The sequence below is a fragment of the Aedes albopictus genome, chromosome 3, assembly GCF_035046485.1.
Source record: "Aedes albopictus strain Foshan chromosome 3, AalbF5, whole genome shotgun sequence".
NCBI classification, from domain to species: domain Eukaryota; kingdom Metazoa; phylum Arthropoda; class Insecta; order Diptera; family Culicidae; genus Aedes; species Aedes albopictus.
Genome location: NC_085138.1, coordinates 442,451,486 through 442,475,887, shown reverse-complemented (window position 1 = coordinate 442,475,887; position 24,402 = coordinate 442,451,486). Strand labels below are relative to the sequence as shown.

Genomic DNA, 24,402 nt, shown 5'->3' with positions numbered 1-24,402 from the left:
AACAATAACAAAAACTGAATCGCAATCAGCAGCACCGGCCTCCGGATTCCACAACAACGAACCACGCAAAAGGAACTGAATTCATCTTCCCGTCGGCACACGCGAATGACTCCTCCTCCTCTCCTCTTCTTGGCGTAACGTCCTCACTGGGACAAAGCCTGCTTCTCAGCTTAGTGTTCTATGAGCACTTCCACAGTTATTAACTGAGAGCTTCCTCTGCCAATGACCATTTTGCATGTGTATATCGTGTGGCAGGCACGAAGATACTCTATGCCCAAGGAAGACTAGGAAATTTCCTTTACGAAAAGATCCTGGACCGACCGGGAATCGAACCCGTCACCCTCAGCATGGTCATGCTGAATACCCGTGCGTTTACCGCCTCGGCTATATGGGCCCTACGCGAATGACATTACCACGAAAAACAACAACAAAAACTGAATCGCATTCAGCAGCACCGGCCTCCGGCTTCCACACGGACGAATCACGCAAAAGGAAACTGAATTCATCTTCCCTCCGGCACACGCGAATGACATTACGATGAAAAACAATAACAAAAACTGAATCGCATTCAGCAGCACCGGCCTCCGGCTTCCATACGAACGAACCACGCAAAAGGAACTCTCCCCAGTCTCCTCTATGTTTTTTTTTAATTTTCCGCGAGAACTCCGGGCAAAGTTTTTCCGGCTTTTTTTTTTGGATTCCTGAGAAAATTTGCTTTCTTCTTAATTAAAAAAAAACCCAGATTAATCCACCTAGTGGTGATAGTGCCTTTCTCGTCGAATATGTACTCATCATCTTTCCGTCGACGCAATCAATCTTGCCTTAGAGTCAGTGATCAGCCCCAAATCTCTGTGCTTTGGTAACGGACGAGAAGGAGGAAATGCTCATAACGGCGATCTGGGACTGTACCACCTACGAATTTCTGGATCATGAGAATACTTTATTTAGAAATTCAAGGTCAGCATCGAATTGGGGTACTTATTCCGACGTTATGTTCAACGTATGGGCAGAGCCGAAAGTATCAGACCTTTTAGTTGACTGCTTGACCACCTTCACTGGAGGCTGATTCATACCAAGATGACAATTACTAGCCAGGACAGATCACTTTGACAAAGTTTAATCTGCACACTTTATGCTATATTTTATTATCATTGGTTACAAGTTCCATGTAAAATTTGTAATGTAGTCATTTGAATTGCCAATGCTATATCACATTTAAATATAAACAACATTATGTACAGTGCTCGCCCTCCAGTCGCATCAAAATTTTGCGCAGTAATTTTGGACGCAAATAAAGATTTAAAAGAATGTTCGGGGCTGATGCGCTTAAATTTTAATTTTTCCATACAACGTTGACCCATCCTACTGTAAATTTACGTCTCAGGAATCAAAAATTGTGTGATTTAACGAGATCGCTTTAGTTTATTTGTTAGGTTTTTGGTTCTCTTACACATATCCATCGCTTGCATTCATTTAGTTCACTTTCGTAATTCCGCTGAAGCACCCAACGCTGCTTCTGCAACACCACCGGTAGCCTCCTATGTAGTCTCAGTCTATTTTGTATTGCTTACGAGACCCCCGGAAGTGATTCCGGAACATTACCGGTATATTTAAATGTGGTCTGAGTTTATGAAAACTGTTAATCAGGTTACCCGGAATTAAAAACACTACCGGTGGTAACTTCTATGGACTGTGCCTATTTTATTATTATCCATGCATCAGGTTACTCACAAAAAAGCGATTTGATGTACCGCAAGCATGGGTTTGATTCACTTTTATATATGTCCATTTCCAGTGGGACACTCTTAACCGGTTCCGGAAAATTTACATGGTTCATTTTTACATTTGACCAATTCCGGCGGGACACCTGAAACCTGGTTGTGGAACACTAGCGGTGGTCTCTTACGTAATCTCAGCTAATTTTCTTAATAACCGTTCATCAGCTTATCGAAAAAACCGCAGTTTGATGAAGCGCATGCATGGAGTTTGGTTCCCTTTTACATTTGACCACATCCGAAGGGACACCGGGAACCGATTCCGGGACACTACTAGTTCTCCCAAGCATGATCTGAGATATTTTTTCTTTGTAACCGTTCATCAGGATACTTTTAATGCCATTTGATGTGTCGCAAATTTTTGTTTTTTTTTGCATTCGGCCACTTTCAGCGAGACACCTCGAACCGATTCCGGAACACTATCAGTAGTTTCTAATGTGGGCTTTGCATATTTTTTTGCTTATCGTACAAGTTATCGAAAAGGCTACGATTTGATGTGTCGCATGTATGAATTAGGCCACTTCCGGCGGGACATCAGGAAATGGTTTCGGGATGCTACCGGTTCAGATATGATCCGAAACCGGTTCCGTAACACTACCGGTTCAGATATAGTGCACGACTATTTTCCTATTTACCGTTCATCAGGTTATAGAAAAAGCTGCGATTTGATGTGTCGCATGCATGTGTTTGGTTCACTTTTATATTTGGCCACTTCTGGCGGGATACCCAGAACCGGTTCCGGAACACTACCAGATCAGATATGGTCAGAGACTATTTTCCTGTTTATCTCTCATCAGGTTACAGAAAAAGCGGTGATTATATGTGTCGCATACATGGGTTTGTTTCACTTTTATATTTGGCCACTTCCGGCGGGACACCCGGAACCGGTTCCGGAACACCACCGGTTCAGATATAGTCTGCGACTATTTTCCTGCTTACCGTTCATCAGATAATCGAAAATGCCGTCGTTTGATGGGTCGCATGCATGGGTTTGTTGCAATTCCATATCTGACCCTTTCCTGGGGTACCGGTCCGGAACACCTAAATGGCCATAACTCCGGAACGGCTGGACCGATTAAAACCATTTTCAATAGGAAACAATGGGACAATATTCCGCGTCGATTGAAACATAAAGCGTTGAAATCGGATGATATTTACTATCCAAAAGTGAGGTGACATTTTTGTACACATACACACATACACACGCACACACACACACACATACATACATACACACACACATACACACACACAGACATCATCTCAACTCGTCGAGCTGAGTCGATTGGTATATAAGACTTGGTCCTCCGGGGGTTCTATCAAGATTTCATTTTTGGAGTGAACATATAGCCTTTCGGTACACCTTGGTGTACGAGAAAGGCAAAAACTTTGTTTCTACGATGCTTCGTTCTTGAGTTATGATTTTTCAAATAAAGACTTACAACAACATTTGAACATTTTTCAACAAAATTGACCATAACTCAAAAACGAAAAAAGTACATTCCAAAAATTTCAGCGATAACAAACAAACAATAACCTTCTTAAAAAAAAATTGTTGACAATTATCCGTGAGTTCGGGCATAGTGTTTCCGGCTTTTCTTTACAAATTTTCTCAGCTGTGGAAAATTTTGTGGGAAACTTTTTCCAATTCATATTTTTCGTTTTGGATTCTGAGTTTTCATTTTCTAAAAAAAACTTTGTTTCTACGATGATTCGTTCTTGAGTTATGATTTTTCAAAGTAAGTGGTATGAGGAGAAAACGAAAAAAAATCCACCAGAGAGCTTCGATGGAGGTCAATTTGTTACATTCAGTTCGTCATAAATTTACAGGTTTTATTCGAACTGTGTATAGGTAAAGTGAGGTGAAACATTGAAATTTCATTATTGATGTTATTCCTTTACGTGTAATGCTTTGCCACACTTTCGCTAGGGTATACCACTTTTTTACCAGGCGTTGGATTACGTTGAAGTCTACGACAAAGTAATCTACAGGAACATCAATTTTTTAATTATTTAACAGCGCCACCTAGCGGCAAAAATATAAAACTTAAGATTTTCGCCTACATTTGGTCAAGTTTTCTTGTGCACTCCTTTATATGTAATCGGTTCTGATCAAATTTTGAAAACAGCTTCTGGGGCTCCAAAACAACTGATTCAGGAGGGTTAAGCGTTTCAGAGCATTTCAAGAGGTTTCTGAGAAGTTTCAATGGCGTTTCAAGACGTTATATGTATGACCTTTCATAGGGGTTTTCGAGAGTGAACAGGCGCTCGTGCGAGCTTCTCGGAGGTTTCCGAGGACTTTTAATGAGGCTTCAAGGCGTTTGAAGCTTTAGAGGGATTTTGGGGGTCTTCATAGGATCTCCAGACGTTTTTAGGTGTTTCCAGAGCGACATTAAAGGGATTCATGGGCTCTCAGGTCAACTTCTCTGTGTTCAGTCAAATTTCAGGGCATTTCGGGCGGTTTATGAGAGATTTTAGGGGGCTTCACGGGCTCTCAAGTGAGCTTAACGGGGATTTAATGGTGTTTCAAAGGCGTTCAAAGGCATCTCAGTGAGTTTCAGGGTGTTTCAGAAGGTTTTAGATGGGTTGAGGGGGGCTTCGTGGGATCTCAGGTAAGATTCTCAGCTGTTACGGGGGGCTTTCAATGGAGTTTTAAAATGTTTAAAGGCATTCCAAGGCGACTCAGTGCGTTTTAGGAGATTTTACAGGAATTTTATGGCTGCTGAGGTGAAATCTACGAGGATTTCAGAGGAGTTTTAAGACGCTTCAATGTGTTTCAAGGCATTTCAATGCGTTTCACGGGATTTTGAAGATTTTAGGTGCGTTTTAGAAGACGTTATACGCTCTCAGGAGTGCTTTATGGTGGATTCTGGGTGGTTTCAGAGGCGTCTCAAGGTGTTTATGTTTCAGGAGGTTTCAATGAGCTTCTGAGCGGCTCCTTAAAATTTCAGGAGAACTTCAGGGGTATTGCAAAGGCATTTTAATCAGTTTTAGTTCGTTTCAGGCAATTTCAGGGCTATTGATTACGCTTGTAGATCTAATGACCTATACTTACTTGGAGACACACTAACACACTCGCAAAAGATGAGCAGTAGGCCTACCTTGCCGCATGCGGGTTCCCTGGTCCGAACACTTTCCTCAGAAACATCCAGCTATGACGACGAATACATAACGACTCTTGCAGAAAGCCAAAATAACAACTGATTGATGATGTGCCACAAAGCAGGCTACTGTTACTAACATCAAGCCGACTGGAAAGCCAACACTAGCGAAATCTGAGGATGGAATAATGGAATCATGGACGAGGCGGTTACTGAGCCTGCCCTCGTACGAAAAGATCGGAGCATACAGGTTAACTCCCCCTCCCCCTCCCTACGCACTAATGGTACCAAATCAAAGACATCTAACAAAACAGAGCGTAAACTATCGCTAGCGTAAGCCACAGAGGCTAAACTGGCCGAAATGCTGATGACCCGCACTAAAGTTCCACAAATGAACCATGCTCAGAGTGCCACGAGTGGGCTGTGTTGGAGGTTCATTGAAGAAAGTTTAACCGTGGCTCTCATTCAAAAGCCATGAGTCAATAAATCCAGAATACAAGGTATTTTGCAACACTCAAGGGGTTAAAATGTTGATTAAACCCTCCATGTATTTTATAAAACATTCACTGAAAGCTTCCAGTATCTGTTCAATATTCAAATCAAGTCGGTATTATTTAACGTTTCAAGCTTTTCTCTATTAACTACGTTAATAGTAAGTTTACCGAATTCTATAGAAGACTACACTCAGCGAAGTAAACTACCGAAATTCATCAAAATACCTTATGAAATTTAGCCATAACTGTGAAGTATGGATGCCATAAGAATACCTTATGAAAATTGAACATCCTTATTATGACCTAATTACATAAGATAATCTTATGAAAACAGTAGAAAAATCACAAAATGATGCAGACTGGAATCGATCCATGAACGTCGAGATCACTGAGCTCGTGCCCAACCCACGTGGCTATCGACGCTTGAGAATATCGTCTTGCTAAATGTGTATAAAAGTCAAACTGTGAGTCGATTCTGCGTCATAGACCGACCTTATGAAAATCGTTCTAGCTGTTATGAATTGTTTAAAGGCCATTTCATAAGTTAGACCTTATGATAATCTAAGGTTTATTTGCCTGAGTGTAGCATTGGAACCAACCCGGTACGATCCCACTTTGTCACCGCACTTTAAAACGCTAAGCCGAGAAAAGCCCCATTCAATCTATTATTACGCGACAGTCTACTGCATGACAATGACCTAAAACCAACTAACCGAAGTAAGTAGTATCAATGTTACATCACAAGCTGTCAACACATGCGATTCATTCACAATCCTTCCGAACTAAATCCTTCTCACCAGCAATCTCGTTGATTAGTGGCACCCACCCATCACAACCACTTGTTAGCGTTTCGGCTTATTCCAGCGAAACCATCACTTGCGATAAACAGCCGAGTTTCGCGTACACACTGTCAACAATCGGATTAAGTAATCAACACCACGAATCTAATGTTCAACAACGCACTTTTTTGACAACACGGAACCGAAGTGCACCGCGTGCAACACCGTTGAAATCCGCGAATTACGACCGCAATGATTACCGTTTGATATTTCGCCGCGTGTTGTTTTTCTTCCACTACACAGGTCTATCGGATTTCATTCGAATCGGAGCTAGGCTGATTGGAGCTGAGATTCGTTGTCTCTCACAATCAACGCGTTGCTTAAAATAAATAAAATCGAAGTAGTCGGTGCAGAAGCAACGTTTGATCCGATGCGTCCGAAGCTTTGGCGACAACAGCGCCAGCGGTCTCAGCAGGCGATGTGCGTTTTTTTGTCTGATTCGCTGATGAACACTAAGGAAAAAGAATAAAATTTGGCAGCAATAGAGAACTATAGGCGACAGGGAACCTTTTCTACGATGAGACAACCGTTTGGTCAGTAACACAGTTGTCGGCAGATCGTTTACGACGCGGTAGCCACTATGGCTGCAAATGACGTATCGTTACGTTAACAAATTCTTCTACTTGAAAGCAACAACAGCTGAGCTGAGTGCATTGCCGGCGCGCATCCGAGTTGGTCTCTTGGAATGCAGACTTGCCGGTGAAAAATATTCCTACGCGAGTAGGAGGCGAACCATGGTTTATTGCCAAACAATTTGTATGTATGATTTGAGGCGTGCATTATAAAACTATATAAAGCTATACACTATAAAGCTGAAATATCATATACAATACGTTATATTGTATTTAAGACGTTTTAAGATAGCTTGTAAAACGTATTTGAGTAAAGATATAATGAAGGGTATATTTTTTTGATGTGAAGCATTAAAGTCGAGTCAAGTACAAGACACTGAAGACGACCTTACAGTTGAGGTCGAAATACGTATCTGTCAAAGGATGCAAATTCTTAGTGGAATTCAAAGGAACAGTACTTAACGCGATTTTCTTTTATTTTATTAAATTTTCACAAGTAATAGGTATGTTATTGTAACACTACAAGGGATGTCAGTACGGGGCCTGCGGTTTAAATCAACAAATTTGGAATATCCAAATGTGACAAATGTCCAATTCTCTTCAAGAAGGGATTCACTTCACATGCATAGGAACATCCTTCCGCAAGATTCTTTCTATCCCAATTAATCCAGGTAACCTTGTCTCCGATGTCCTCACAAAACATGTTCATCCTGAATCCGTTGCATCGAAGTGATATGGATGTCATTCACCCCGATCAGCACAATGCCGGCATTGTTTCGCTCATCGTGCAAAATTTTATAGTAGATCTTCGGTGCCGGTAGACGTCGAGTTCCATTGGGGTTGAAGTCCAGGAAAATTGATTGCTGATCAGCATTGGCATCAGTTTGTGTGTGTGCTCCGTATGTTCCTCCATATACGGTGACATGGATGTTTCGAGCGGCCACGAAATTACGAGCACTGATCTCTATACGCAGCCAATTTCCATCGTTGAAGTTCTTCCATTCAGGGGCAACACACAAGAACCAAAAAGTGGCATTCTGTTGAGTACCGTAGATAAAATCTGTTCTTGCTGCGATGTGTCCACGTGCCATGAAAATTCCAGATGCAACGTCCCTAACTAGATCATCGGCGATCGCTTGAGAACCCAAAACAGTGGCCAACGTCTGTCGTTGTCGGTTTGCAGTGTACAAATTGTCTATATTGATACCTGGGTAGAAATTGCCTTGATGCCATGGCGGCCTAGGAACGCCTTGTTGGAATCCAGCGTGAACCCGATGAAATTCATGTTTGATCCAATAATGGTTCTCGAACGTTTGCTCGTTGTGGCAGACACCCATAAATTTCGGGAATCGAACCCAATTTCTACAATTATTGCATTCTGCTCACAAGATTGAGAAATACGACGAGCACTGCTGAACCAGTTCTCTGTGCAAGAGAAATCACTGAATCGGTGCATAGTGCTATCATAGTTGAATGTCTGTTCAAACACACATGAAACCATGATGGAGTTCTTCCCGGGAGCTACATTGAATCCACTATCGCAAGCAAGTTCCAGGTGTTCTCCAGCTTCAAGATATAAAAGTCGATCATTCGATTGGGGATAGCGGAACTGATCAGTTCCAGGTATCAAAATCAGAGGTTGCGGCCTTGGAAGATGACTATTAATGTTGATTGTACATGCCGACGCTGAAATGTACGAAGACTTTATGATTGGAGCGAAGAACTTCTACGACATTTGTTTCAATCTCACCTAGTTTATTCCACTGGGTTTCTTTGAGAGGGATATCTCTGGATACAATCATTGACCCACAGGGTAATATAATTACCAATAACCATAAAACAACCTCCATTGTTCAACAGATTTGCAGCCACAGAGAGAAATTGACGGTTATCGCGAAGAAGTCTTTTTATAATCAATCTCTAACATGCCGGCGGTTGTAACATTGTCGAACACATCAAACATCACCATTTCTTTGCCAATTTGATAACATCAACAATTGTGATAGGCAGCTTTTGTTCCCATTCATCAACAATTAGGGAGTTCAATTTTGTATGACCTGTTCTTAAAAAAAAGACCACTTGAAACTCATGAATGGCGAAGATTCTTTCACAATCAGCGCTACTTATTACCGGGACTAAAAGTATCACTTTCTAGCAAAAACATAGGATTAGGAGCATTTGCGGAGCAAAACTCTATTCCATTTTCAGGCTACTTGATATGCTAGAACGTGAAATAATTTTCTGAAGCTTCTTCGGGGACGAACCAGCCTCGGGCTGAATTTCCCCATAATAAAAAAAAGTCAATAATAATAATTTCTGAAGCTTCTTAGCTTCTTATTCATGAGACCATTCGGTCAAATGACCCATTCGTCCAAATGGCGTTCGGTCAAACAACATTCAGCCTTGTGGTATTCAGCCAACTGACCAGGAACCTGCTACTGCCGGGGACCCAACAGTGCAGGGAGAGATATAGGGAAGCAAGAGTAGCCGAAAATCGAATCCTTCGCAAATTGTTCAGGCGCTATAAAGTATGGAACAGAAGGATATGTGGAGGTTTTAAAAAACTGGCAATGGCTTGCGAAAAAAACAGCACCTTCCCCCATCATATACAACGACCGCGATGGAAACATGTTGCCAGATTAATCAATGGTGGCTGAACCCCCAACGTTAGATGAGGTCAGGACAGCCATTAAATTACTGAAAAGAAACAAGTCTGCTGGGAAGGACGAACTCCCGACCGAGCTTCTCAAGCACGGTAATGAGCAGCTGTATCATCTCTTATTGAATATAGGGGAAGAGGAAGAACTGCCTACTACTTATTTAGATGGTCTCATTTATCTTCTATACAAGAAAGGACTGGAAACTGGAGTGCGTGAACTACAGAGGAATATTACTTTTCAAATCAGCGCACAAGATTTTGACCGGAATTCTGTTTAACAGGCTGAGGCCGATGGAGGAGTCTTTTGTTATAGCAGATGAAGTGCATATAATATCTACAATAGTTTTACGTTGTTTGTTCCTTCTAACATATGCAGTATACTACATTTTTCTTCATTTATTCGACCTTTTGTTCATTCCACCTTTTGTGCATTCCACTTATTGTCTTTTTAATCATTTGTCATGCCTTTTGTCCTCACTATCTTTTGCCCCTTCGACCTTGCGTCCTTCGATCTTCTCACCTTCGACCTCTTGTCCTCAAGTCAAATTTCGGAGATACAACTTGCAAGCTTATCATCTGTTTATTGATTTCAAGACGACGTGCGGTTGAGTGAAGAGAAACGAGTTACGCCAGATTGTGATAGAACACGGTTTTCCGGCGAAGGATATTAGATTGATTTATGTGACGCTCAAATGTGCAAGTTGCAGATGAAACTTCTACATCGTTCGTTACCTTCGACGGACTGAAACAGGGCGATGCTCATTCGAACTTATTGTTCAACATACACACCAAAAAAATCTTTTTTATTTTTGATGCGATCGTTACAACGTACATGGTCAAATGAATATTGTGTCATTATGAGAAGAATGCGCTCATTTAAAAGTATTGACGTTCAATATTCTGTGATATGTAACTTAAATTTACACGGTCCCCTACACAATGACGGTGCATGCTGTGGTGCATGCGCTGACGAAACGTCAAACTATAGTTTATCAACTTGTGTGCCTCGCGAACGGTCTGTCTATTTGTTTACATTGATGTTGGAGTTAAGTTTGTGCCAATTATTGTGCGTTGTGACCATTGAATGTTATCCTACATTGTGGAAAACAACCAGTAGCAAAGGAATCGATCGAATTGGAAGATCATTAAGTGCTAGATGCTGTACACTGATTTCCTGCAGTCGAGAAATCGAGGTTCATTACCAGCTGCCTTTACGCAAAACAGTACAGTGGATATGATAAATAAATTGTTATGAATTTAAGTAAAACAAAGTGTTTTCTGATTCTGCCGGTAAACTAAGAAACTGGGTGGGATGGGAGTTCCAAGCGGGTGAAATGTTTGTATGGATTGGGAGTAAAAAAATATCGGGTTCAAGTCTGAGGTTATGTCAACGAGAAAAGCGGTGCTGTAAAATTACTGCGTCGCATAGTTTTCGCCTCGTGTAAAAATAAAGTCCAACTTATTCTTGTGTCATTTTGCTCGCTGCTATATGTCGGCGTTAAATGACACAATATTACACGATTTTTTCGAAGTGTGTAGAGTTCAGAGTGTGCTCAAGGGTGAGCGTGAAGAGAGTTTGGGTTGTTTAAGCTTTGCTAAAAAATTTCTTGAGTATAAGTCATCGAATCTACATGGATAACTTGTGTGCTTGAATTATTGGATGAAAGTCATGCCTTATGTAACTGTGTACTGACAAGTGGTAAGTTCAATGTCTGCCTAAGAATCTCTAAGAGCTCTCTTGAGTATAGGTCATGCGATCTACAATGGTAAATAGTCTGGATCGTCTTGAATCTCTTCTGAAACCGCCTGAAAGAGCAGTGATCTAAAAGGTATTTTCAGAAACTGTAGGCCCCCTTAACCTCTTAAAAACCCTCTGTAACGCCTCAGAGACCCTCCGAAATCCTCGAAAACGCCTGCGTAACGCCTCTGAATCCCGCCAAAAATCCTTTGAAGCTTTCTGAAATGCCTTTGAAACCCCCCTAAAACCTCTTCGGACCCATGTAACGTAACTGAGATCCTCAGAAATCCCCCGAAAACGCCTACGAAACGCCTGAGTAACGTCTCTGAAACTTGCCCAAAATCCGCTGAAGCTTTTTTGATATTCCTTCTAAATCCCTCTAAAACTCCATAGGATCCCAAGCAAAACAACTGAGACCCTTCGAAACCCCCGAAAACGCCTCTGAACACCCCCCCCCCCTCCTTCTGAAACTTCCTCGAAAGCCCTCTGAAAATCCGCATGACCACCTTTAAATCTTCAGGCCACTCGCCTTTCTTAAACTTCTTTGCACTCTTCAAATCCATTTAAGCAATAAACTGAATCTATGTAGGTAAAACTTATATTTAGGCAGTCCCGACTCATTACCTAAATGGAGGTTTGGGTGTAGTGGTAACGAAGTGGTGCTAGATGGTGAAAAATTTGATGTTGTGGACGAATTTGTTTATCTTGGTACTCTGGCGACGTGTGGTTATGGTACTCGCTAGGTGAGTTGACGGAATGCGACTAGGAATCGGTCCTTTTTTCGGTCTGCAAAACACCGTAGGCTGCAAACGAAGACAAACCTCGCGTTATTCAAGATGCTGATTCTTCCAGTCGCTTCATACGGCCATGGATCGTGGACGTTGAAAGAGGTTGATCACAGAGCCTTGGGAGTGTTTCGAACGAGAAGTGCTGCGAACAATACGACTACTGAGGAATTCCACGGAGTCATGTCAGTCGATCCTGAGCGACCATTTCAAAAATATCTGAAACTTTGCACAGTTTTTCAATTTCATCTAAATCGCCATTTTTCGATATCAAACCTTCATATTCACTCACGACTAACTTTTCAAAAGGGTGTATGCGAAAATAGTTCAAAAATATTCTAAAAGCTGTACAGCAAAAACGGATTGTTCGATTGTTATGAATTTTTCAGCAAAGTTAGATAACTAAATGATGATTCCTTAGAAAATATACACTGTAAAAAATTTCTTTTTTTACTATAAAAAAATATGATCTTTGTCACAATAACTCAAATATCTCAGAACCCTATCTTTTTACCAACGTCAATTTTTTAGGGAAAATGGCCCATTATATCAGCTATCTACCATAAAATTTTGGTGATGGTAAACTGATAAACAAAAAAGTTATGACATTTCAAACATTTCACAATTTTTACATTTAGTAACAAAAAAAAAAATTTTTTCTGTGTAAATTATTTCGAGAACTATATTTTGATGCTGATTTTATTGTAAAGGCTACCGCATGAATTAAACAAGTTGTTTTCATGATATTTTTGTTTGATTATTTATAATTACTATAGTATCTATTTGAACCTTACACGCGATCCAGTGTTGTGATCAAAAATATTGAGATTGTCATACTTTTTATTGTACGTGACTGGTGAAAAAATCCCTTGATAGTGTTGAAAAGCTGTTGATCATAATAAAAATGGAATTAAACTTATTTTGAAGACGAAAGCTGCATAATAAAAGTTTTATATATACGCGTATACGTCTAGTTGATCTGCAAAAAAATACCTCTTAGGGTCGATTTCTTCACCCTGGCTTAGGCGTTAAGCCAGGTTTAACCCTTAAAAGATGTGGACAACTTTTTTGCATAGTTTTACTTATAGCTTTTGACCCAGTGGGTGGATTTTCAAAACCAAAATGTTTTTATCAATGGGATTAGTTGTGCTATCATATGCATATATGGAGATTATGTTATGCTAGAACATTTTGGAGATATAGCTGGAAATGTAGTGTACACCACTTGTTCTTCATTCGATTCCGCGTTTTATTTCTATGTACATGTGATATATTTCAATGGAAATTGCACAATATTCTTTGTTTGGGTTGGTGCTGTTAGATAGAAATGTCTTATGTCCTTTTACAGCTGTAACATAGATCTCCAGGTTATCCAAAACGTCCAGAAGTTTTGAACTTTATCTACTGAATGCAAAGAGTTGTGTTTACTTTTTAAATCACTTGAACTTGCTGAAATACATTCAAATATACATGCTGAAACATGAAATGATGGTAGTCATGACCTGGTGATGTTCTAGGCAACTTAAAAAAGCTCTGGAGTTCTGATTGTAAGGCCTTTAACTGTAATACTATATCAAACTAATGTATGAATGTCAGAACTGATTTCATTAGATTCATACATGTAAATCAGAGTATGAAAGACTTACTGTACATTAATGGCGATACCTTAGGCCATCCAAATCATTCTGGAGTTAAGGCCTTTATATCTACACCCGTAATAACGCATCGGGTGCATTTCAAACTTGCTATAGTGCGTTTTAGTAGTCATAGAAGATCAGTTGAATTATATGATACTTGTATACACATCATAGAGGCATCCTGGATCATCCGAACTATTCTAAAGTTAAGAAATATGGTTTGAATTTGAAATGGTATATCAACAGAAGTAAAAACCGGGACGTTCTTTTTTTTTTTTTTTTTTGATAAAATTGCAATATCTTCTTTGTTTTACCCTGGAATCATTTTTATAGTGAAGGGGAATATTTGTGCTAATAAATGCATGATACCTCCCCCCTTTTACTGATAGCCGAAAAGCTTTTTTTTTTGTAAATTGTACATGTTTTTGCTCAAATTTAATTGTTTTGCTAATCATCAATAGTTTTCACTGATCCTTGACATGCAACGTATTTACCCATTATAGTCTGTTTAAGTTTTGATCTCAGAGCTATTCTTAGGCCTCCGAAGTACTTCGAAATTTGTGTCATAAATTCAACATTCTAAACCAAATTTTATACACGATGAATGATCACAGAACATGGTCTACGGTACTAGCCTCAAAGCATCCCTCAAAAATTCATGATACATGAATTGGGTGATCTAGGTCATCCAAACTACTCTGGCATTCATTTCCTTAAGATCTACAACATCTACCTTCATTTGTGTTCACTCTGTTCAAGAAATATAATCACGTTGATGTCCATTAGACCTCACAATGCTACGAGTAACTCGATATTGTGGAACTTGGACATTCCGTGAAATAAAAATGGCCTCCAATACACTTTGAAGTTTGGGTTACGATATCTACATACTGTATCATGCTTTAAATGTGAAAAATATTCGTGGAATGTAGTATATACTGCTGATGGAGCCTCAGTGTATAACTATAATGCTTTTGGTACATTCATGTGATATTCCAGGCTTTCCAAATTATTCTGGAGCTAGGACCTTCAAGCTCTACAGGCTCCACTATTGTTTCACTTCACTCTATCGGCATAATTCTTTCACGATTGTGTCTGTTGCACTTCAGAATATTCCGAGTATGTCTATGTGTTGCTATTTGGAAGTGCACTGGCATACAAATGGACCAAATATATTTTTAAGTATGGGTGTCAATATCTGTAAATCTTTGGATATTTTTATTGTAGCGAATGCTCGCAGAATATAACGGTACTCTTACCTAGAGCCTCAGAGTACAATTCTAACTTAGCCACATCAACTTGGTGATTTAGGTCATCCAAACTATTCTGGAATTAAGACCTGCAAGCTCTACAAGCTATACTCTTGCATCTCTTTACTTTATCGATGTAATTCTTTCACGATTATTTCTGTTGTATCTCATAATATTTTGAGTATCTCGTCTTGTTATTCGTGCATCCACTGACATAAAAATGATTTTTATAGTATTTTGAAGTGTAGGAATTTACCCAAAAATTCATCAGAAATTCATCGTGATGTTCACCGAGAATACCTTTACGAGTTCCTAAGAAATGCCTCTAGGAGTTCCCGTGAAATCCGTCACAAGTTTCCCGGCAGTTTCTTGGAAATTACTTCAGGAGCTGTTCTGGAATTCCTCAAGAAGTTCCTCGGAAATTATTTCAAGAACCTTTTGAAAAATCCTTCAGGAGTCCCTCGAGAATCCCTCTTGGAATTCTGCGGGAATTTCTCCGTGAGTTCCCCGAGTATTCCTCGGGATTCCTCCAAAGATTTCTCCACGAGTTCATGCAAACCATATGTCTCATTTTCGGAATAGTTTGGATGATCCGGGAAGCTTTTAAGATGTATATTTAAGTACCACGTGAATCAACTGATCTTCTATGACTATCAAAACGCGTTATAGTGAGTTTAGTGTAGCCGATGCTTTGTGACGAGTGTAGATTTGGAGGCCTTAACCATATAATATAAAAATGATGCTGCAGATATCGCTGATGTACTGGAAATTTGTCTCCCACGACTTGTATTATATGTTTGAATTGAATTAGATAAATGCTGATATTAGTGCACTTGATAGGTTATGAATTGAAATGAACACCGTATATTTTAGCTTCTCAGAATGGTTTGGATGATATAGAAAAGCTTTTAGTCATATGATATATTGTCGAACTTATCATCTATGCCTACTGAAACATACTGCACCAAGTTTTGAACGTGCAGGATGCTTTGTTACGAGTGTAGATCTGAAGGCCTTAACCACATAATACTGAAAGGTGACCTCAGATATCTCTGATACTGTGGGAACTTCTCTCCCATGGATTGCACTATGTGTATGAATCAAATGGGCAAACTCTGAAGTTTGTGCACTTCTGTTGATATACCATTTCAAATTCAAACCATATTTCTCAACTTTGGAATAGTTCGGATGATCCAGGATGCCTCTATGATGTGTATACAAGTATCATATAATTCAACTGATCTCCTATGACTACCAAAACGCACTATACCAAGTTTGAAATGCACCCGATGCGTTATTACGGGTGTAGATATAAAGGCCTTAACTCCAGAATGATTTGGATGGCCTAAGGTATCGCCATTAATGTACAGTAAGTCTTTCATACTCTGATTCACATGTATGGATCTAATGAAATCAGTTCTGACATTCATACATTAGTTTGATATAGTATTACAGTTAAAGGCCTTACAATCAGAACTCCAGAGCTTTTTTAAGTTGCCTAGAACATCACCAGGTCATGGCTACCATCATTTCATGTTTCAAAATGTATATTTGAATGTATTTCAGCAAGTTCAAGTGATTTAAAAAGTAAACACAACTCTTTGCATTCAGTAGATAAAGTTCAAAACTTCTGGACGTTTTGGATAACCTCGAGATCTATGTTACAGCTGTAAAAGGACATAAGACATTTCTATCTAACAGCACCAACCCAAACAAAGAATATTGTGCAATTTCCATTGAAATATATCACATGTTCATAGAAATAAAACGCGGAATCGAATGAAGAACAAGTGGTGTAAACTACATTTCCAGCTATATCTCCAAAATGTTCTAGCATAACATAATCTCCATATATGCATATGATAGCACAACTAATCCCCTTGATAAAAACATTTTGGTTTTGAAAATCTACCCACTGGGTCAAAAGCTATAGGTAAAACTATGCAAAAAAGTTGTCCACATCTTTTAAGGGTTAACTATATGGGTAAGCCTGGCTTACGGGTTAAGCCGAGGTGAAGAAATCGGCCCTTAGAGAACAGACTTTATGATCGGAAAAATGCGAGTAACTTCAACAACAACAAATGCATGAGAGGTACATACCACAGACAAACAGACAAAACGCCTAGAACAATTTTCGTGAAAATCCATCGCCCAGTTCACACTACCACCACCTGGTGGAAATGTTTCACGAAACACTGCGTTGTGCAATATCGTCATCAGAAGGCGCTAGTGTGAAACGTCAAACGCAAAGAAAAACGATGGGCACTCTTCTGGTTATGAAAGCCACAACCAAGATTCAAAATGATCGTTAAAGGCGTGGTCAATGAAAATTTCGTCAGTGTTACGTTTGTTTGTCTGTATACTAGGGTGGCCCAAACTTATATGAAAAAGAAAAATTTCGAAAAATGCTAAGTCTTACCTCCTAAATAAGTTGTTTTGGACTCCCAGAAGCTACGTTCAAAATTTGAGTAAAATCGGTTGAGCCTAAGGGGGCGCTCAAAACGCTTGAAGTTTATATGGGAAAACTTGGCCAAATGTATGTAGAAATTTTAAGTTTTCTAATTTTGCCGCTAGGTGGCGCTGTAAGCGTTCAATAATCAAACCCTTTGGTATTATTGTAGGTGACTATATGCCAAACAACTTTGTCGAAGACCGCAAAGTGATCCGACGCCTGTGAAAAAAGTTATACCCAAGGCAAAGTGAGGCAAAGTAGTGAGATTTCATTATTGATATTATTCTTTTACATGTATTGGAAAAACAACAATAAAGTTTATCCTCACTTTACCAAGGGTATAACTTTTTTCACAGAAGTTGGATCACTTTGCGGTCTTCGACAAAGTTGTTTGGCATATAGTCACCTACAATAAGACCAAAGGGTTTGATTATTGAACGCTTACAGCGCCACCTGGCGGCAAAATTCGAAAACTTAAAATTTCTGCATACATTTGGCCAAGTTTTCCCATACAAACTTCAAGCGTTTTGAGCGCCCCCTTAGGCTCAACCGATTTTGCTCAAATTTTGAACGTAGCTTCTGGGACTCCAAAACAACTGATTTAGAAGGTAAGACTTGGCATTTTTCGAAATTTTTGTTTTTCATATAAGTGTGGGCCACCTTACTGTATACATACCATGAAAATGCTCACGAAAAAGCAAAAAAATACTACCGCTATGGATATTAAAAATTTTATAGTAAATTTTTTCTTCGTCCAAGCAAACAACACCAAACTAGTCAGTTAAAACTAATAAGTGATTTTGTTTATTATAATCTAACGAACAACATGAACAGTCGCTTTCTCAAAGGTCTTCAACTCAACGCTCTCTTGTAGACCGCTTGTGAAAAAAAATGTTCAAAAGAGTTACGAAATCTCATAGATAAACTGAAAGAGACTGGTTATGCCCAAATTGAATACAAATTTACGCATTTGCACGTCCTGCCGTCTAGACTTTGACAAACGAGCCATCTGTATATCATCGGTAAAGCAGGGCGCAGGAAGTTCGAAAACGACAACAACTGAGAAATTGCCAGAAGTGCTAAGTGCAGAGAGTCATGCCACCGTACCATCAGCGACATCTGTTTAAACAATTTAATCACGCCTCTTTTCAAAAATGCTTTGAAATATACTTCAACATTTATACCCATTTCAATATTTTTAACGTTGCAAAACACGCTTTCAGCATTCATCTTGAAGAAGAGGGAAAACACTTGTCCTCAAATGTAACAGCAAATTAATCAATAAACGACTAATGCGCGGAGGGCGTGATAAAATCGGAACAGTACTGTACATATAATATACATAATACATAATAAAAACAGATTGTTTTACTCACGCAAGGCCATTAACAATAAAATCAGCATCAAACTGCGCTTTCCGGCCGAAATAATTTACACTAAAAAAAATTATTACTAAATGTAAAAATTGTGGAATATTAGAATTGTCATAACTTTTTTGTTTATTAGTTTATCATCACCAAATTTTTTATGGTAGATTGCTAATACAATGGACCGTTTTCCCTAAAAAATTACATTGGTAAAAAGATAGGGTTTTGAGATATTTGAGTTTTTGTGACAAAAATGATATTTTTTAATGTTAAAAAAAGTTTTTTTTTCACAGTGTACATTTTCTTAGGAATCACCATTTAGTTATCTAACTTTGCTGAACAATAAAATCTGCATCTAACTGCGATTTCTGAACGAAATAATTTACACAGAAAAAAATATGTACCAAATGTGAAAATTGTGAAATGTTTGAAATGTTATAACTTTTTTGTTTATTAGTTTACCATCACCAAATTTTTATGGTAGATTGCTAATACAATGGACCGTCTTCCCTAAAAAAATTACGTTGGTAAAAAGATAGGGTTTTGAGATATTTGAGTTTTTGTGACAAAAATGATATTTTTTAATGTTAAAAAAGATGTTTTTTTCACAGTGTATATTTTCTTAGGAATCACCATTTAGTTATCTAACTTTGCTGAAAAATTTATTGCAATCGAACGAACCATTTTGGCTGTGCAGATTTTTGAATATTTTTGAACCATTTTCACATACACCCTTTTGAAAAGTTAGTCGTGATTCAAAATAAAAATTTGATATCGGAAAATGACGATTTAGATGGAACTTAAAAACTGTGCAAAGTTTCAGTTCAATAGAAAATCATGAATTAAAAAATTTCCTTAATTTTGATGCTGTTGCTTGGAATCGCTCTACTACCAAGTATATAAAGAGACGGATATAGTGAAACGAATCAAACACGGCAGGCTGCCGTGGGCTAAGCACGAAGCTCGTAAGCCGGATAAACGACAAGCTAAGCTAAAACCATACTCAGCAGAGAATCAGGAAGGGGTCCTCGGCTTCGTGGAAGGCTGCGCACACTTTGGCTGTTTGCAATTGAGGAAGACCTAAGGGCTCTAAACGTTCAGGGTGGCTGGAAGCGATTGGCTCAGGACCGAGACCAGTGGAAGTGATTGCTTCATTCGGCGTAGACTCATCAAGTATCAAGTAAGTAATGTGCTCGTGAAGTGAAAAGAGCCACGAAGAATATAACTTATATCTGCAACACACTGGTGGTGTTCGTACCATAGTACAAGTTGTCAAGAAAATTAATCCAAGGCTATCTTGAATGATGACAATTATTAGTATGAAACTCATTTCAAGATAATTGTACCATGGTCCGAATACCAACAGTCTGTCTAAGGTTTTAGTAGCTACGGTTTGATAACTTACACCACAATAAAGGGGCTGTTGTTTGTAGGGCAGGCTTCAGTGGACCATACATTTAGCGTAGATATTGTAATTGAAATGTACCAAACAGAAACCTTAGTAAATCCACTTTTCAGAAGATTTCAAGCTCTTAGCCTTAGCTGCGCACATTGTACTATCTGCAAACGCTGAATATGTGGGAAGAACTAGAATATTATCCGAACTGACGAACTTGAGTCTCTATATCATACATCATTGATTTTGAGCAGCGCTATAGTTATCCAGGTCTTCAACTTGGCAGGTTTTTCGACGCAATCATCGCACGGGATGTTAAAATATTGAATTTGATATATTTTAGATATCTACATAAATCACAGCTTCTAACATTATTTGACAGAAATCGGACTTTATTCAAACTATGGTTTAGAACAGCACACATTTTTGCAATCAAAAATTTGAGATAATTTCTACATTGATAGTTCACTAACAATTTTTTACATCAGGTGCTACATAAATGCACAGACTTCCTCGTAAGTATTTATTAGGCAGTATTAGGAAAATTTTAGATCAACAAGTTAGGAATATTCAAATGAGACAGATGTCCGATTTTCTTCAAGAAGGGATTCACTTCACACGCGTAGGAGAATCCTTCCGCAAGATTCTTTCTGTCCCAGTTGATCCAGCTGACCTTGTCTCCGATGTCCTCACAGAACATGTATTCATCCTGAATCCGTTGCATCGAAGTGATATGGATGTCATTCACCCCAATCAGCACAATGCCGGCATTGTTTCGCTCGTCATGCAAAATTTTATAGTAGATCTTCGGTGCCGGTAGACGTTGAACTCCATTCGGGTTGAAGTCCAGGAAAATTGGTTGCTGATCCCCATTGGCATCAGTTTGCGTGTGTACTCCGTATGTTCCTCCATATACGGTTACATGGATGTTTCGAGCGGCCACAAAATTGCGGGCACTGTCCTCAATACGCAGCCAGTTTCCATCGTTGAAGTTCTGCCATTGAGGAGCAGCACACAAGAACCAAAATGTGGCATTCTGTTGAGTGCCGTAGATAAAATCAGCTCTTGCTGCGATATGTCCACGTGCCATGAAGATTCCTCCAGTGGCGGCATCTCTCACCAAGTCATCGGCGATCGCTTGGGAACCCAATACAGTGGCCAGCGTTTGTCTCTGGCGGTTAACAGTGTACAGCGTGTTCACATTAATACCTGGATAGAAATCGCCTTGATGCCATGATGGTCGAGGAACTCCTTGTTGGAATCCAGCATGAGCTCGGTGAAATTCGTGTCTGATCCAATGGTTTTCGAACGTTTGCTCGTTGTGGCAGACATCCATGAATTTCGGGAATCGTGAACCCATATTGAATCCAATCTCCACAATTCTTCCATTCTGTTCACAAGATTGGGGAGTACGGCGAGCACTGCTGAACCAATTCTCTGTGCAAGAGAAATCACTGAATCGGAACATGGTGCTATCAAAGTTGAATGTCTGATCAAACACACATGAAACCATGATGGAGTTCTTCCCGGGTGCCACATTGAATCCGTTCTCACAAGCAAGTTCCAAAAATTCACCCGCATCAAGGTGCAACAGCCGATCATTCGATTGAGGATAGCGGAACTGGTCAGTTCCGGGGATCAAAATGAGAGGTTGCGGCCTTGGGAGATGAGTGTTGATGTTGATCGTACATGCCGACACTAAAAACAAAAAAAATATGCTACTAAATCACTATAACAATAAATGATTTATGGATCTCACCTAGCTTATTCCACTCGGTCTCTTTGAGGGGAATTTCCCGAGCAGCAATCAATGACCCACAGGTCAAAACCACCACCACAGCAAGTGAAAAGATTTTCATTGTTCAGCAGATTTGAAACCACCGAATGAAACTGAAGGTTATCGCGTGGAGGACTTTTTATACCAAGTCTCGTGCTTGTCAATGGAACGCTCGTTATCGTACATCTTGAACATCGCCACTTCTAGCCGTCATGATAACGTCAGAAATTGCGATAGGTAGCTTCCGTTATCATCTAACTTTTAAGGGTTCAGTTGCGATATGTTATGTCCTTAATTAACAACCAATCACAATTGATCTGTGTCTTCAACGGAAATGAGCAGAATCAGACAAACCATCTGGCCGTTGAGGCTTGCTGTGGATCAGTTCATTTCATTCATTCATAAGATTCTTCCACGATGCATCTGATTTTTTAAAGCTGCAATGCTTATGATATTGATGAAACACAGCGTTATGCTGAAGGTGTCTGGGTTCGATTCTCATTACAATCAAATTGTTAAACATATTACGACGTTGGTCACAAACATCGCAACTTTAGCAAAGAAAAGCCTAAGGTATTAACTGTAAATCCCACTTGGGATGCAATTTCAGAACGAACAAAAAGAAGAACATCTCTATTAGACATCACATCATGTCCAGACTACCTTTGGTCACCTTGTAAGGGGTTTTCCGCCAGTGCATGAGGTCCCGTTATCGAACAGTTGTTGCAATATCAGCAGCAGACTGAACACTGCTAAATTGATAAAAATAGGAATCCAATCTATTCTGAAAGTGATATAAAAGCACACGCCACACCCGTTGTTCTAGTTCTAATTTTTGGAGGCAGGCCATAACTTTGATTGGCGATGGAGAAGTTTACCTGTTTGATGACAATTCTGGTATTGCTCGGAGCTGGGAGTGACTCCAAAGAAATACCATCAATAACCTCTGACAACCAAAGATTCGGTATGATTGTTCACTCGAAAAAATAGTCGAGAAAAATTGAAACGTTGCTTTTGATTCACAGCTCCATCATGTTCAATGAATATCAACAACCAGCTTCCACGACCGCAGCCTTTGCTGTTGATTCCTGGTACAGAAGAGTTCCGCTATCCAGCGACAAGTAATCGACAATTACGGTTAAACCCAGGGGAAACTATAGAACTCGTCTGCAGCAGTGGATTTGATCTGGCTCCCAATAAGAACTCCATCATCGTATCCTGTGTTATAGACACCATTTTCAACTATGATAGCACCATGCACCAGTTCACTGATTTCTCCTGTAGGCAGATTTGGTACAGCAATGCTCGACGAACCTACGAACCTTGCGAAAGGAATGCGTCAATCATCCAAATTGGATTCGATTTGGGAACCCGCTTCCCCAAGATTATGGACATCTGCCATAACGAGGAGACGTTCGAGAATCACTGGATCAAGCACGAGATGTTCCCTTTCAATGCTGGATATCAATCGAGCAATCCACGTCCTAATTGGTACCAAGGGAATTTCTATCCAGGAATTGATACAAACTATCTGTACACCAACAACAAACAACGACAAACCGTAGCACAAATTCTCCAATCGCAAGAACTCGCCGATGACATCATCCGGGATGTCGGTTCAGGTGTCTACATGGCTCGAGGCCACATCGCTGCCCGAGTGGATTTCCTATACGGTACGCAGCAAAATGCCACGTTCTGGTTCCTGGTGGTTGCTCCCCAGTGGCAAAACTTCAACGACGGTAACTGGCTTCGGATTGAGGAACAGGTTCGTGAATTCGTTGCGGCGCGGAACATCAACGTCACAGTCTACGGGGGAACATACGGAGCCCACACCCAGACCGACGTGAATGGCGACCAGCAACCGATCTTCTTGGACTACGATCCGAATGGCGTACAGCGCTTGCCAGCACCGAAAATCTACTACAAAATCTTGCATGACGAACGGCACAATTCCGGCATTGCGTTGATCGGCGTGAATGACATCCACATAACGTCAATGGAGCAAATAAATGGGCAGTACTTATTGTGTGACGACATCGGCGATAAAGTCAGCTGGATCAACTGGGATAGAAGAAATTTCAAGAAGGGATTCGCCTATGCATGTGAGGTGAACCCATTCCTGAAACGGATTGGTCACCTGGCACATTTGGATATTCCAAATTTGTTAATTTGAGCATTGTGATAGTTTGTAGTTTATATGAAAATTTGATATTTTTTTACGAAGAAATACATGAGAAATTTCGAATGCGTAAGGAAATCATGGGTTCAAATAAAAACCATCATCCACAAAAAAATTGCTAATTGAGAGATTCTTAGCAGACGTTCTCTAAGAAATGTATTTAAAAAAATCTCAAGGTAGAAATTCACAAAGCCGCATGCCTGTTCCATATGAATATTTCAAAAAATTTTCGCCCTAAGTAAACTACTTCAATATTGAACCTCATGCAAATTTTATGGATGATTTTTCCAAATAAAGAGGATATTCTTTAGTTCTAACTCAAAATGTATGATTATTTTAATAAAAATAGAGTCTACCTGTAACTGTTGCTTAGAGATTCCT

General features: G+C 39.6%; 2 protein-coding genes, 1 long non-coding RNA gene and 1 pseudogene across 3 annotated transcripts; 2 read left to right on the top strand and 2 right to left on the bottom strand.

Annotated features, from left to right (window-relative positions):
* Positions 1-7,331: 7,331 nt before the first annotated feature.
* Positions 7,332-8,631, bottom strand: LOC115268391 (uncharacterized; annotated as a pseudogene).
* Positions 8,632-12,123: 3,492 nt separating this feature from the next.
* LOC134289902 (uncharacterized) lies at positions 12,124-18,337 on the top strand. Its single transcript, XR_009998739.1, has 2 exons — positions 12,124-13,000; positions 16,821-18,337. It is a non-coding gene; the product is annotated as an uncharacterized LOC134289902 (long non-coding RNA).
* A 2,099-nt stretch (positions 18,338-20,436) lies between these two features.
* On the bottom strand, positions 20,437-21,964 carry LOC115268390 (uncharacterized). The gene is made up of 2 exons (XM_029876395.2): positions 21,825-21,964; positions 20,437-21,763 (listed from the first exon to the last, which is right to left on the bottom strand). Exons 1-2 carry the CDS (start codon positions 21,922-21,924, stop codon positions 20,613-20,615), a joined length of 1,251 nt encoding a protein of 416 aa, XP_029732255.2. The 5' UTR covers positions 21,925-21,964; the 3' UTR covers positions 20,437-20,612.
* Positions 21,965-22,631: 667 nt separating this feature from the next.
* Positions 22,632-24,118, top strand: LOC109407690 (uncharacterized). Its single transcript, XM_019680839.3, has 2 exons — positions 22,632-22,806; positions 22,868-24,118. Exons 1-2 carry the CDS (start codon positions 22,707-22,709, stop codon positions 24,013-24,015), a joined length of 1,248 nt encoding a protein of 415 aa, XP_019536384.3. The 5' UTR covers positions 22,632-22,706; the 3' UTR covers positions 24,016-24,118.
* Positions 24,119-24,402: the final 284 nt, after the last annotated feature.